This window comes from Hyperolius riggenbachi, chromosome 9, assembly GCF_040937935.1.
Source record: "Hyperolius riggenbachi isolate aHypRig1 chromosome 9, aHypRig1.pri, whole genome shotgun sequence".
NCBI lineage: Eukaryota > Metazoa > Chordata > Amphibia > Anura > Hyperoliidae > Hyperolius > Hyperolius riggenbachi.
The window spans coordinates 82,450,706-82,466,158 of NC_090654.1; the positions used below are offsets into that span (position 1 = coordinate 82,450,706).

At 43.3% G+C, this 15,453-nt stretch overlaps 1 protein-coding gene across 1 annotated transcript in view; it reads right to left on the reverse strand.

Annotated features, from left to right (window-relative positions):
• ITPR1 (inositol 1,4,5-trisphosphate receptor type 1) overlaps positions 1–15,453 on the reverse strand; it is a 366,152-nt gene that overhangs the window by 172,215 nt on the left and 178,484 nt on the right. The window contains 7 exon segments of the mRNA XM_068253115.1: positions 3,620–3,719; positions 4,595–4,749; positions 6,905–6,949; positions 7,609–7,704; positions 9,432–9,578; positions 10,706–10,789; positions 12,720–12,818. Coding sequence (XP_068109216.1) covers positions 3,620–3,719; positions 4,595–4,749; positions 6,905–6,949; positions 7,609–7,704; positions 9,432–9,578; positions 10,706–10,789; positions 12,720–12,818 — 726 coding nt within the window.

The following is a 15,453-nucleotide window of genomic DNA, read 5'->3' on the forward strand; positions in this document are numbered from 1 at the left end:
TAGAGGCTTTAACATTAACATCAGAATTTTGTTTACATCAATCATTTTCACTGTAACAGAATGGTAAGCACACAAAATGTTTATTCGGTTTGGACATTGTCTGGCTTCCAGCTGCACAGATTTACCCTTACTTCCTATCCCAAGAGAAAGAGCCACCAAGGACAGAAACTAAGGTAAAGGTCTCTCCAATAAGAACACAATAAAAATACTTAAACCAGACCCAATCTCTAGCACATCACACAGTGAAAAGTTTTTCACATATGGTTTCATAATTCACTGGACTCTGCTCTGTGCTTGTACCTAGATCAGAGTATTAGCAGCTGTAAATCAGAACTGTGAGCTGTGTAACAGCTTAATCCTTTCAGTGCTTCTAGTGATGTGAAGTAGGGACGGTCACTGTGGGGTACCATGGTAGCCTGTGTGACAAAGACGTGACCAGGAGCCATATGGTGCAGTATCGTAGGATAAAATTAGCTCAATATTACAAGAGCAGTTATACTTTCAAAAGTGAATTGCAGAACCGCAACCAACATATATCGCCTACGGGGAAAAGACAGTCCACGCTCGGTACTCCAGGTCCTGCCGGAAACTGGTGATCTCTCTCCTGGGGTCCTTACTAGCTGTGGATGGTTACCACATGAGTGGAAAAGACACCACGAAGTGTAGTTGGCAAAGGAAGGGTGAAGGTGCCTAACCTTAAAAAAAAGGAAAGATCTCAGAGTATACAGTCCATATCTCACAGTATCTGTTATAAAGACATAACAAAATACATTTATGTATCTTACCTTTACAGATGAACCAACCCAGAAAAACAAGGGTTAAGATCAGGTTAGGTTTATTCAAGCACAATTAAAGACAACTTGTTTCTTGGATCTCTTCCCGCTTTCTCATGTCAATAAAGTACCTTAGGAAATTCAGTTTGCAGCGTGGGCGCCTTTGAATTCCCTACAGCACTCTATAGACCCGAAGAAGCAGGCAGAGACCAGAGAAACGCCTTGTCTTTAATTGTGTTTGAATAAACCTTACCTGATCTAAACCCTCATTTTTCTGGGTCGGGTCATATGGACACGTAAGATACCTCATGTATTTAATTTATGTCTTTATAATGTATACTCAGATATTTACGTATACTCATTTTTGGGCGCCACCACCCTTCATTCTAGTGAAGTGAAGCAAAGTAAAAAGATTTCCATTAGTATGTTTTTCCATAAATGCCCTCATGCTGTGGCTAATTTTTTTTTTTAGTCCCGCCCGGAAGTTCTGAGCTTAATTCCACTTAAAATTCATATTTTTAAAAACCAGAGTGGGATATTAAAGCATCTATGACTTTTGTATTGCAGTGTTCTCATGGAGAGGACTGCTTATTTAGGGCTACCAGGGACAAGACATTTAGGGATGCCTCCATAATTGGGTGACCAGACAGCAATAAAAGCCTACACTCCCAGTTTCCCACAGTATTCAAAAATAAAGAGAAACGTTTGGACTACAGTTGGTCAGCTGGGAGGTTACATTGGTATTCTGCTCTCGTATTTGGTCAAAGAGAAACCGTGACCAAGAATTGAACTTTATCCCAATCAGTAGCTGATACCCCCTTTACATGAGAAATCTATTCCTTTTCACAAACGGATCATCAGGGGGCTCTGAATGGCTGATATTGTGGTGATACCCCTCCCACAAGAAACTCCTAGCACGATGGTCCTGGCAGTTTGTCTGAACATCGTTGCATTGCGGGAAATAATTGTTTACAGCTGTTTCCAACTGCCAAAAAAGCATGCAGCAGCTACATCACCTGCCAGGAGTAAAAAGGTCACCATGTGATAAATATCAGAATGTAAATCAGGGAGAGGAAATATTTTACAATGGGCAAACACTGACTAAATCATTTATACATAATTATTGTAAAAATGAAGCTTTTTTTATTACATTATTTTCACTGGAGTTCCTCTTTAATGTCTGTTTTTACAGAACAAGAAAGTAGTACACATTTATGTTTTATTGCTGGCTATGTTTCATAAGGTCCAGAGCAACGATACTACCTTGGTAAAGTAACTGAAAATAAATTTGAAAGGATACTTTAGGTAGGTCCTTATATTACAAACAATTGCTAAATTTGTACAATCAAGGTTGTATCAATTAGCACCTTCAGAGAGGCATCCACTCACTTCTTATGGTGTGACCAGAACAGAGAACAGCACTGAATGAAACTAAATAAAAATGATTACTTTTTACAATATGCATTACATAGTTACAGTAACTATGTTAAAGTGGACCTGAACGCACAGGACAGAAGAAAAACTGAAAAATTCAACCCGTATGAGTACGATATGTTTGAGAGTTTAGCCTGTTTAATTCCCCCCTCCTGTATGTCGAATCACTAGTATTAATTTGGTCTCTCCTGTGTCACCTGACTGCCACAGCAGAGATGGCAGATAAGCTCATTTGAAAGCACAGGATATTAACAATATGCCTGCTTCCATGAACGAGGAAGTAGAAATCGCACAGATTTTAGGATTTCAATCAGCTGCAACAAAGAATTGTATTTTGTTTAAAGGTTATGATGCGGTTGTGCATTTTGTAGTCTTTAAGAGCAGAGAGACGTTCTGAGTTCAAGTCCACTTTAACATAGCAGTGACTGCTAGTGAAGTATCTCAGTCGCGATATTTCACAGGACCGCTCGCATTTAAAATTACGCGCATTGCTATGTAAGCAACGCGCGTGAGTAAGTGCCTTGAGGCGCGCATAGCGGGCACTCCTTCACATTAAGCTGAGCTGCTTTAGCAATGCAGCTAAACGAATCAAGCCCATAGAGCCTTCCAGCAATGATGTGTTAATATTGCAATTTGTCCTCATTTTAGATATTCTCTATATTTCAGTGACGTCACTGGGGGCATAGGCAAACGCGCGCGGGGGGGCATCAGGGCATTACAGCTGCCCAGAATCCCCCCTCAGACCAGGGACGGTGCAGTGCCTGGGGACAGGCACAAGCTGACACCAGAATATCTGCAGGTATCCTGCAGCTCATAGCACCACCCCTTTATTTCCCTGCTACAGTTGACTTTGGATGTAGCAGCAGCGTGTGTACAGAGCATGGAGCAGCAGCGTGTGTACAGAGCATGGAGCAGCAGCGTGTGTACAGAGCATGGAGCAGCAGCGTGTGTACAGAGCATGGAGCAGCAGCGTGTGTACAGAGCATGGAGCAGCTCTGGGGAACTCAACAGTCAGGTATGAGCAGAGCCCTGTGCCCTGCTGTGTGAATGCTTCACTTTCCCCTTCATTAGCAATGTCGGCTGTCCTCATTACTATCTGTATCCAAACTGCTCCTGATCGATCCCGTTGTTGATTGGGAGCAGATTGGACATCTCAAAAATAATCATCAGATCCTGTCAGTCAGACAGGAAATTGCATTATGTGTACCCAGCATGATGTCCTACCATATTATACTGTATTGTGCGTGGCTGAGGGGAGACCTTTCAGGAATCCCCCCCTTTGAAAAACCTGGGTTTGTCCCTGGGGGAGAGAGAAGTGGGGAGATTAAATGTAGAACAGAAGTATTGGCTAGCTTTCCAGCTTACAATAGCTTTTGGAGACATTCAGTGAGATTTGAAACAGGTCAACTTACTCTTAACATGACTGGCTTTTCCTCATCTTTATCAATAGGGCTGTTAGTGCTGTGCACCCAGGTGTTCGTACAAAGATGGCGTAATCGTACATAGGAGTTTCTGAAATACACAAGAACTTCAGGTATAAGCAGAATAAGAGAAAATCCTGATACCCACAGCATGTCCCATTTCTAATAAACCAGGGGTGCAAAGACTCAAATACAAAGTGAGCCAAAATTGAACACTTGGACCAACTCACAGGCCAACCTCAATATCTAGGTTTTACCTCCCTCCTTTATAATGTTCTCTGGTGTGTAATGGACCCCCCCCCCCCCCCCCCCTCCCCTATAGAGGTCCTCATTTTCTAGTGGTTACCCTCTGAAGTGTTTTCGATTTTCCATCGGCACCCTGCTGATAAAAACATCAGTCAACTTTGACAAAGCTCATTAAAGTACACTCTTACCAGCCTGACAGTCTCCAAACCTAACACCTCTGCCAGTTCAAAGGAGACACGTTCGTGCCATCTGTGCTTCCTCTTCACCCAGCAGCTAATGTACATAGTAGGCAGGATTCAATTCCTAAATAGTTCCCTGGTGTCTAGTGCTCCACCCCTTCTTTCCCTATACAGTTCCTTGGCGTCAAGTGCTTTCTCCCTCCCCATAGGTCTTCTCTGGTGATCTAGGGCTTCACCCCCAATATAGCTACCCTGGTGGCCTAGAGTGGGTCAAGCATAATGCAAAGTAGGGAAACCACTTGGGGGTCACATTTGATGGCTCTGCAGGCCAGATTTGGACCGTGGGCCAGAATGGCATGCATTAGACAATGCCAGCTAACATCTTATTCACTGTTTTGGCTAAAGATCCTGCATTCCTGTAGCCATGTAGGTGGCAGAGTAAAGCCTGGTGGTATTCTAGATTTCCAAAATCAACCAGTAAAGCACTGCGGAATATGTTGGCGCAATACAAAAAAAAAAAAAAAAAACTTGAAGCACTTACCTTGGTACCAGGCTGTCTCCACCCCTAAGTGTGGTTGGGTCTAGTTCGAAGATGGAGGAGATATCATTTCCTTCAGGGACAGAGACCAGCGTGCACATCATCTTCTCTGGAGCGACGCGCATCTTGGCTCTGGCCGGATCCTGCTCCACATCCATCTAAATACACCACAAACCATTTCAGAACTTTGCGAACAGTTTTGGAAAATTCACTACAGCTGCATGAACTCCACCGAATCTTAACCCAAATTTATGCACCGTCTTTATATGCATTTAATGCAACATTTTAAAGTTATGCTTAGAAAGTAAAAAAAAATGCTTCAGTTTTAGCAAAGAAAAAATGTAAAATACACTAGTTGAATCAATCCAGATGCACACATTATGGTGCTCCCTAGAAGTGGGCAATGATATTCTAATACTGGCTTGCATTATTTATTTTTTTTACGCAAACTGTATGTAGCTTGGACTTGGCTAGTCAAAATTAGCAGGAAGTGCATCTGATTGGACCAGTTCAATGCTACACAAAGTCTGCATTAAATGTGCATGCAAGCTGGAATTATTAGCAGCTCATCGACCATCTCTGGCGCTCCCCCACATGTGGAGATTACTCAGCACCTTCATCCCCATATAGTGCGCACATGGAGTGTGCCATGGGTGTGGTAACATATACACTTTTCTGTAGCTCCAGCTGCTGAGACTCTTCCGCAAACAGCACTCCCAACACCTCCTGTTTTTCACCCCAACACAGGAAGGGTGAACAGAGACACAGGGAGTGACTAAGGAAGAGGCATGGCAGCTTGGACAACAAGGTGGTAAGTGAATCATGTCCTTCCCCAGCAGGCTTTGTAAGCTTGTTCAGGTGGAGCTTCAGGTATGCTGCAGGTGCAGCCAACATAGGGAGTATGGAGGGCACTGCAGGCGCAGCAGCAGGAAAATGACAAAGGATGCTGCATGAGTGATAGGGAACAAATGCAGGAGTGCTGTGGGGCAGGGCACTGCAAAATAAAAAGCAGCAGGAGTGAAGCTTGGGGTGACTGCATTAAACATGTCAAGTGAGGGGAATGCTGTCACTCCTGCTCAGAACAGTCACCTGATTGAGCAAACACTCTGGGAACATCCTGTGGTCCAAGTGCCTGCTGCAATGAATTGTATGACAAGCACTTTGGAATCATCTAGATGTCCCAAACATTGCCAGGTTCCAAATCATCAGAATGTTCTAGCTCAGTAGTATATATCCATACCAACCTATATCCAAAACACCCAAAAGATTAAGAGGGAGTTTGAGCTTCTTATTCTATGGGCTTGATTCACAAAGCGGTGCTAACAGTTAGCACGCTGGTGAAAAGCCCATTATCAGGCGTGATAAAATAAACTTGCGCGCAAAGTTTTGCGCGTAAAGTTTTACGCACACAACGCCACTAAACCCTATGCGACGTTTCGCGCGCACCGGACTTTGTGCACGAGTTTTTCCCTGCAAGCAGTGCTAACCTACTTAGTGCAATGCTTATCATGCCCAAAAGTCTTTAGGCGTGCTAACTAGGTTAGCACCGCTTTATGAATCAAGCCCCATGTATGAAGCATAAAATAAGCATAGAAACTAAATCTAAAGACAGATCTAATAAAATGGAGACCGGGCCGGTTCAAGTAACAATTGGGCTCTAGGGCAAAATTAGCCTGGAGGCCCCCCAACAGACACCCCTCGACCAAAAAGCGTCACTGGCTACTGACCCTCCTCCAATCACCTCCCAACTTAACAGACTCTGCAGAGTCCCTGGGGAGCAACAGTTAAGATGGGGTAGGGACACCTTGGGGGCCCCTACAGGCTCTGGGGCAATTGCCCATTTTTTTCCTATGGTAGCTCCGGCCCTGAATGGAGAAGCCTCATAGAGTTCCATCACAGGATAACCAGTAAAGTTTTCATGGCTTTTGGATGCTGAAACAGCTGTTGAAAACAAGACCACCGGAGAGTTTTCAAAGCCTTTAAAGATCCATCAAGACCATGTTTCTTTGAGAGCCAGAAATGCCTGGTGGTTTCAGCTGCTGGGATCAACTCCAAAACAGCAAAGTGCGTAAAACTGCCAAGTAAGGAAAAATGTACAGTATCCACCGAGACCTTGTTTTGCAACTTGGAGAAAATCATGTAATGGCCAAGTAGAAAAATGAAAGCTAGGACTGGGAAGCCAGTGGAAATGCTGAAAGGGGAAATGAAAAACGGGCACGGAATCAAGGATTGGTAATGGTTTTCTGAGCTGGGTTATGCCAAGTATATGTCAATTAGGGCATCAATACTTCTACCAGTCAGCCTCATACTTACTGAGACCTCAACTTCCAGACTACCTGCCTCATAGTCAGGATTTACCTGGGGAGAGAATTGGACAGTGAGAAGAGAACCTGTCTCATACAAGGAGGAGCCATAATGAGGGTCAGGTATTTACACAGTATTCGATTAGTGTTCCTGGATGGGTCAAATGGCACAAGTCCTTAGTCTAGAAGAGGCAGTTAACATAGGTGTAGACACTTTCTATACATTAGCACAAACAGTTTAGTTAAAGCATACAGGGGGCGACCTGATGAGATACTTGTATATGTACAGTGCCAAGAACACAAATATGCTGTGTTCCTCTTTTTCCTTTCTTTCTCTGTCTGCAAGAGTTAAAAATGAGGTATGCAAGTGACAGTTTCTGTCCAGGTTGGGACTGGGTCGGATCACAGCATAACGCTTACTGAATTGCTTCTGAGAGCAGGAAAGATTTTAAAAAGGGTCAATAGTGCATAGACTGTAGCTCTGGACATACCATAGTTCAAATCACGTGTCACTGAGCAGAGACCATGAACCAGTACACACTTAAAAAGGAGATTTAAAAAATAAAATAAAACTGGGATACAAAAAAAAAAATATAATTTTTAGGAATAGATGGTAGATACAATTGTTAACCTCATCAGTTTATTTTCACCTCGTGTTTCCTTTCAATTCTTTGAACTAAAAAGGTCAGAAGCATAGTTTGGATCTTCACTTACCTCTGCTGCCAGATAGTGCCCCGTCGCCAAGTGCTTAAACCTGAAGAGGCTGTTCCAGTAGCCGGCACCACCTCTGCATGGATCATGCTGGACAACCTAAGGTGCAAGACAATATCGTGAGCCACTAACAACCAGATGGCTTTGTCAGCATCTGAAAGTCAACCCAAAAACTCCAGCAGCACACTGGCTAAGGATTTGCTAAAAGTGATAGAAATAAAAGCTGGATTTTTTTTCTTTGACACTTACATTAAACACGACAATCTTCACCTTCCCATATTTTATTCTCCCCCCCCCCCCCTTACTGCTCTTGCTATAGCTGACCCTACATCACACAGAGCATGTCTAAATTTGCTAACATCATTGGTAATCTATAGTATTCTATCACTAATGACCAACTTTTATTGTAGACCCTGCAGCAGGGCACCTCTCTTATGGTCGCCATACATGGTACAATTTTTTCATACAATCTTACCATTTCTATGTAGTATAAGGGTAAATTAAGTAAATATACTGAAAGGATAATGTAGGCAGTTCCCTTATATTACATAGAAATGGTAAGAGTGTATAAAAAAATTGTACCATGTATGGCCACCATTATCCTTACCCTACTCAAAAATGAATACAGTAACAGTGTTTTGAACAATGATCATTCTCAGAAGAACGTTACCAGATGGAGATTCTTGAAACCGTGTACATAGCTTACATTATAAACCCAAGTTTGGTGACTGAGATTAACCCATATTGTTCACTGAGGGAAAGACCTTGACTATATAGCCAACAAAAAAACTTGCCAAACACACTTGGAATTCTACGGTTAAAACAAAATTCACATTCTTGATCAAATATAGTTTGGTACTAAACTAGATACCTTTGGCATCAGAAAGAGGACCCTTCTGCCACTGCAAGGATCCAGTGTACTTAGCTACGTATACATCATGTGTAATAGAGGTAGTTCTTTATTAAGCAGAGGGATATTGTGGGTGGGTGGCCAGCAATGAAAAACCATCCATGCCACTCACTAATTTTGTAAGCGATACCTCTAAGGCAGTGGTCCTCAAACTAAGGCCTGCGGGCCGAATGTGGCCTCCGAGGTTTTTTTCTTTTGTGTTTTTTTTTTTTTTTTTTTACCAGCCCCCCCACACAAAATGTATTACTTATAGATGCGGTCAGCTATATCTCAATATATTGTCGGTCCACATATAGAATAGCAGTGCTGGCACCACCCATCCACGTGGAAGCCAGAAAGCAGTAATTCGCTGGTTTCCATTCAAATTTCACATCAGGGGACACTGCTGTCCAATTGGACTGCAGGTTGTCACCTGGGTATGCTTCACTGTCTTGCCCGAAAAATTTCTACATCATTTTAGGTTTACTCCGGCCCCCAAGCAGTCTGAAGTATATTGTCCCGGCCCTTGACCCAAAACGTTTGGGGACCCCTGCTCTAAGGCCTAGGACCCACTTGCAGCATTTTGGCCAGCATTTGCATTGTGGAAATATGCTCATTCATTTGAATGAAAATCGTGACAAAAATCGATGTGATTTCGCAAAATTGCCACGATTTCTGAAATTAGTGGCAATTTTGCCACAAGTCTCATTCAAGTGAATGAGAGTTTTTTAAGATGCAAATGCTGGCAACAAAAAAAGTGGGTCCCAGGCCTAAGACTGTACCAACTGGGAAATTAGGAGGGAAATAAAAAGAAAAAAAGGTTTTTGGGTTGCCATGGTTTCAATACAGATTATATATTGTGAAATGTACAACCCTGATACAACAGAACATATGCATGTGCAGAAAATTCGACCACGCTTGCCTTTAAGGCTCTTACCTCCACTTCCCATAATGCCTTGGAGCTCGTGGCAGACGTAGCAGACTGACGACCGGTGGTTCTGAGAAAAACATACTGCTTTTTCCTGTGCTCATCACATGTCAGGAACTTCTCCTGTTCTGCATGGAACAGTCGAACAACATCACCCTGACAGGGAAGACAAATCAACGAATGTAACTTATGTCACAGTCTAAAAACACAAGGTGCTAAAGGTCTAAGGTGTGCGAAGTAGACACATTTTGACCTGAAAAAGTCGTAAGTGTCCTGTAAATTAAATATTTCTCACTCTCCTTACCTCCCCTACTAAAGTAAGATTATTTCAGTTTCCCAGCTGTTCATTATTGTTTTGGGGCGCTTCCTGCCACCTATTTGAATTTGTTGCCCTCAACCAGGTTTTTAGTTTTCCACACAGTGCAACCAACCATACTGCAAAGAAAATCCCCACAAATCCACATGGGGACTGAATTTTCCACATGCCTGTTACTGCCTTGTAGCAACCAGATGTTGTAAGTAGCATTTCTTGTACCAGTTCTCCAGTTCTCTGGAATACTACACTATTGTATTGCCACTCCTAGTTTAGCAGTCCTTTTAGGCTTCCTGGAGTTCATCCTTTGAATTTCATTCACCGAATTCAACCCAGTTGAGAATGTGGTATTGATTTATGTCATACTACAGCATGGATGTAACTGGAGAGTTCTCTAGGAAAATGCCAACTGATTCTGCCGACTAGTATGAAAATTGTGGCTCTCTTAAATACAAGTCAAGAAATTAATCACTTAGTGTATTCTTGAAGCGGACCTCCAAACTAAAAATTAAACTATAGCAGCCTTCCTGTGTAAGAAAAAAAAGTTAGTTACCTGCGCTGCCTTGTCCCTCAAAGCCATCCCGAAGACACTGCATTACAAGACTTCCGGCACCTGGCCCCGCCTTCCTGAACAAAAAACACCAAGATGTTTACTGCAGTAAACATCTAGGCATTTTTCCCTGGGTGGGAAAGGGAGGCGGGGCCACATGCCAGAAGTTGGGTGAGTCTTCAGGTCAGCATCAAGGGACAAGGCAGTGCAGGTAACTAGCTTAGACTCAGGTCAGCATCAAGGGACAAGGCAGTGCAGGTAACTAGCTTTTCTTATACAGGAAGGCTGCTATTTTTTTTCCCAGGTTTTCCCAGGTTAGCCTGAAGAGCCGCTTTAAACTCCAGATGCAAACTTAATACTGAGGCGATAGTTGGGGAATCATGGATTCCTGTGCAGCATTTTTGCATGAGCAGCACTTACCCCTTTCAAGATGTCATCCTTATTGTCACTCCACTTCATGAACAGGACAATCTTCCAGCTGGTATTGCAGTTCACAGAATTCACCTACAATCAAATGACAAAAGTCTCAAAACACGATTCAATAAAACGGATTAATGACAAAAAAATTACTTTAAAGTGAAGCTTCTATTCTGAACAAAAATGCTACAAACATACACAAGTGCTTTGTGGGACTTTCTGTAATCAAATGCCAAGCAGCCTGTGCTAAATAAAAATATTTTGTAGTTTACAAAGATTTTTGTCATTGAGGTGAGATACCTAGCTATCCTTTTCGTTTTTAAATGGTTTTTAGACTTTTATACACCCAGGGCGTCTTTTCCCTTTTAATGTGCAAATGCTAAGCAAGCTTAAGCTAAGTGCATAGTTGCATCCCAACTAAGGTTTGTTCATAAATACATTTACAGCATTGCCTAATATTACCCTATACTGTTGAATTCCCCTTGCGCAGGGCAGCAATGGGTGGGACCATAGTACGACTGCAGCCCACGCCCCCTGAGGACATGATAGACTTCCCTGGTACCCTGTTACATAGCAATGCAAATCTATCAAGAGAGGCCCAGTGACACGGTTAATCCTATTATGGCCCAGTGGGTTATGCCTTGCATGCAAGCCCGAAACTCTCTCCTTCGGCACCTGGCGCTTGAATGCAGGGGGCCAGGTCCACAATATTTGTGTTGTATTCCTCAAAGTGTACCTCAGGCAAAGCGAAAACCACTGCCCCCCCAACCTCCCCCCCCCCCATGTGGCGCCTTCTTGTGGCCATCCTTCCCTTCACGCTGCCACCGCTGTCCACTTTCACAGCTCCAACTGGTTCCAGAATAGGCAGGGTACAAAAGCTGTCCACATCAGGTGTCCTCATGAAATGCACTCTAGAAGGGCTGTGTACACCAGCTGCAGCCAAAAGCATCCTGGACATGTAACTGCCTGTAATAAGCACATGCCTGGTGTGCTCCCAACAGCGGCTGTGCACGCAGTAGGGAAAATAGGGGCTAAAGAAGCATCAGGGAGGGGAGGCCGTACACAAGAAAGGGCCACCAAGCATCTGAGGACATGGACATTAAGCAAGTCTTCATACCGGACTTTCCACCTCAGGTTTGCTATAAACCTAACTATAACCAAAGCTTTCAGAGCTTTTGACTAAATGGGAAAGTATTAAAATGTCCATAAGGTTACTCTTGTTGACCATGTCCCCAGAGGAAATGGATTTGTGATTTTTGTTCTCTTTTCATTCCGATCACCTTTTTATAAAGCTTTACAAAAGGGTGATCAGAAGGACCTTTCACGCTGAAAATAAAGATGCAATTGGAACAAACGCACTGCAAAGTTTGTTTGCATTTTGCCATTCTTTTTATTGAATACAGTTGCAAACAAAGGAAACGTGCAGCAGAATCAACAATTGTCTTTCAGGAAAATCGGAACGCATTCAGTATAAACTAGTCTCCCTGATTCTCATAACGGTGCCAAATTGTTCCAACATATCAGATTGGAAAATAACTAGTTACGATCAACGCATTAATCACTGTACTTAACCCAAAGTGGGTCTACGGTATTTACATGAAAGGAGTAAGTATATCTGGTTGAAATTGTTCCCTCTTGTTGGAAAAAGTAGCAGTACCTGGCCCATAGACTTTGTGGTCATGCACCATTACTTTTAAAAATAGCCAACAAGGTGTTTGCCATGGTTCTCCACACCACCTCTGCTGCTAGGAAAGTGACAAACACTAATCTAAATTGGTGATCATACCCCTCTACCACCACACAGGTTGTGACAGCCCAAGGTTTTACTGGGTTTACAAGTCTGAAGCAATTTTCACACAAAGCACATACAATAGAGGGATATTACGTCAACTCTACAAGGATAAAACAAAGTACAAACAGCCTTGAGGTCTTTATAGCTCTTTGCAGGTTTTCTATGAGGAAAAAAAGATGTTATGACATGTGGACGGTAAATTTAGATTAATGTGGGAGTTCTCACCTCATTGCATCCTGGGTTGTCTGCTAGCTGGTGGCTACTGGCATGTAAAGGCTGCCCAGCATTCACAGGGTTAAGCACCACCTTATCGCCAATCACAACCTGTAACAAGAGCACATACCAGGGTAAAACATGCTAGAAATAAAGGCACAAAACACGTACATTTGTGGAAATATGGACAAGCTGTGAAAAATATTTCACTTAATGACAATATACTGAAATTTGCTTTACAAGCTTTTAGATTCTCTGGCGTTGTAGTTCCAATAAATGTTGTGCAGTAAGCCATCAAGACTCCCATTTCAAGGGTCTATCGATAAACTCTTGATTGGTGAAGATACTAGAAATTGTAAGTGGATGCTTAGAATTTGAGCAATCAAATGCAATAAGCTAATGATTTTGATTGGTCCAATTTGAAGCTGCATAAATAAAATATGCACAGAATTTTAATGATATATATAGAGCTCATTGACCATCTTTAATGGCAACAGAACTCTGGCGTACGAACGTGCTAAACCAAAAACCCTACCCAGCTGCACGAGTTACCATGCAGAGCCAAAGCAATTATAAGGCCTGGTACACACAACTACATTTTATTGGCTAATGATTGGCAATTTTTACCACCTCCATGTAGTATGAGGGTCAATGGAATTAGAATATTCTGAAAAAATGTATGCAAGCTCTCATACTACATGGAGGTGGTAAAATTGGCCATTCAAAATTGGATGCGTGTACCAGTCTTTACTCTTAATGCCTGTGGGTAAACACTTTCAATATGTAATATGAGGGTTTTCCTTCACAATCTGCTCATAGTATTCAAAGTCTTGACCTTGAGGCTCCCTGCACACTGCAAATCCGATTTGCGATTCCAATTTTCCCTGAATGCTATCAACAGAAAAATGCAGGATGCAGCAACGATTAAAAAAAAATAAAATAAAAATGAAGAATTGCATGTAAAAAACGATTAACCTCCTTGCCGGTTATCCCGAGCTGAGCTCGGGGTAACTCTCGCAGGAGGATTGCTCTGGCCCTGCTGGGACGATTTTTGCAAAAAAATTTTTCCTACACGCAGCTAGCACTTTGCTAGCTGCGTGTGGTACGCGATCGCCGCCGCTACCCGCCAATTCGCCGCTACCCGACGCGCTGAGCCGCCCCCGCCCCTCCCCAGACCCCTGCGCAGCCTGGCCAATCCGTGCCAGGCAGCGCTGAGGGGTCGATCGAGATTCCCTCTGACGTCCATGACGTCAGTGACATCATCCCACCCCGTCGCCATTGCGACCGGGGAAGCCCAGCAAGAAATTCCGTTCTGAACGGGATTTCCTGCTTACTCTGATTGCCGGGGGCGATCGGAGTGGCTGGGGGGATGCCGCTGCTCAGCGGCTATCATGTAGCTAGCGCTAGGCTAGCTACATGATTTAAAAAACAAAAACCAAAAAAAAAAAACAGTGCTGCGCTGCCCCTTTGCCGCAAGAATTGGACCGGCAAGGGGGTTAAGAATCGGAATCGCATGTAGTGTGCAGGGGGCCTAATACTACATGGAGTTGGGAAAATTGGTCAGTGATAGGCAAATCATGAATGAAAGTGTGTACCAGGCTTTAATCCACTTAAGTTGCCCTCTATCCCTGTGTAATTAACACCAAAAATAAGCTCTCATCAGCTTATCTATGAGCAGTGCGTTAAAAGTTAGGCATACATGGAGCCTCTAGACACAGTGACAAAAAAACATTTATATTGTGCTTTTCTCCTGGAAGACTCAAAGCGCCAGAGCTGCAGCCACTAGGATGCACTCTATAGGCAGTAGCCATGTTAGGGAGGCTTACTGAACAGGAGGAACAGATTCGAACCCTGGTTGCCTGCGTCAGAGGCAGAGCCCTTAGCCAGTACACTATCCAGCCACAGAACCTGCATGGTTCCTCATTTTCACTGGCCTCCCTTCTAGGTTCATCCTGTAGCTGCCCGCTCTGACTGGGTCTAAAGCTGGACTGCAGCAGCTGTGAACGAGCTAAGTGGGCACAAGAGGTGGATGGGGCATGTGACCCGCTGTCAACTGGATGCAGTTTGAAACACTAAAGAAGCCCCAAATATACTAAACTATTTACATTTGGGATCACCTCGGGTAACCAGAACTGTAGTCAAAACAGATTTGCTTTGAGTAAATTCCCTTTCACCCCTTTCCGCAGGCTGGTCAAGTTGATGGGTGGGCTTATCTAAGGATCGCACTATTTTTTAGAGTGTTTCTTTGACGGAAAGTGGGAAGGTGGGAGGGGTGTGCGGAAAGATATACGAACAGTTCTACACCCGGAAATTCTAGCAATGAAAAGGTTAGTGTCCAGACACACAAATGCTAGAAATATCCTATCTAGTGGAGGGTTTCACAAATGCGTACAAATAAAGGTTTCTGAATAAGCACTGACATTACAACAAGCCTGGAGACAAAAAAAAAAAGCTATAAGAGAAAGCAGCCTTTAAAACGTAGCAAAACATTTCTGCTTGACCCAAATTGTGACAGTCCTGAGGCCTCCACTGTGCCAACATCGGAAATGTGCTGTGATGAGTAACCCTTCAGGTATCGGTTTGGCGGGTTCAAGCAAGTCAACAACTGGTCTAAGGCTACCAGCTTTGATGTGGCAACAATGAAAGCACATATAGAGCATATATGAGTCCGATGGAAGGAAGGTGCTTAACAGATCACGTCTCACACCATTATAAATATATCTTTCCATGGAACAACATTAAAGAT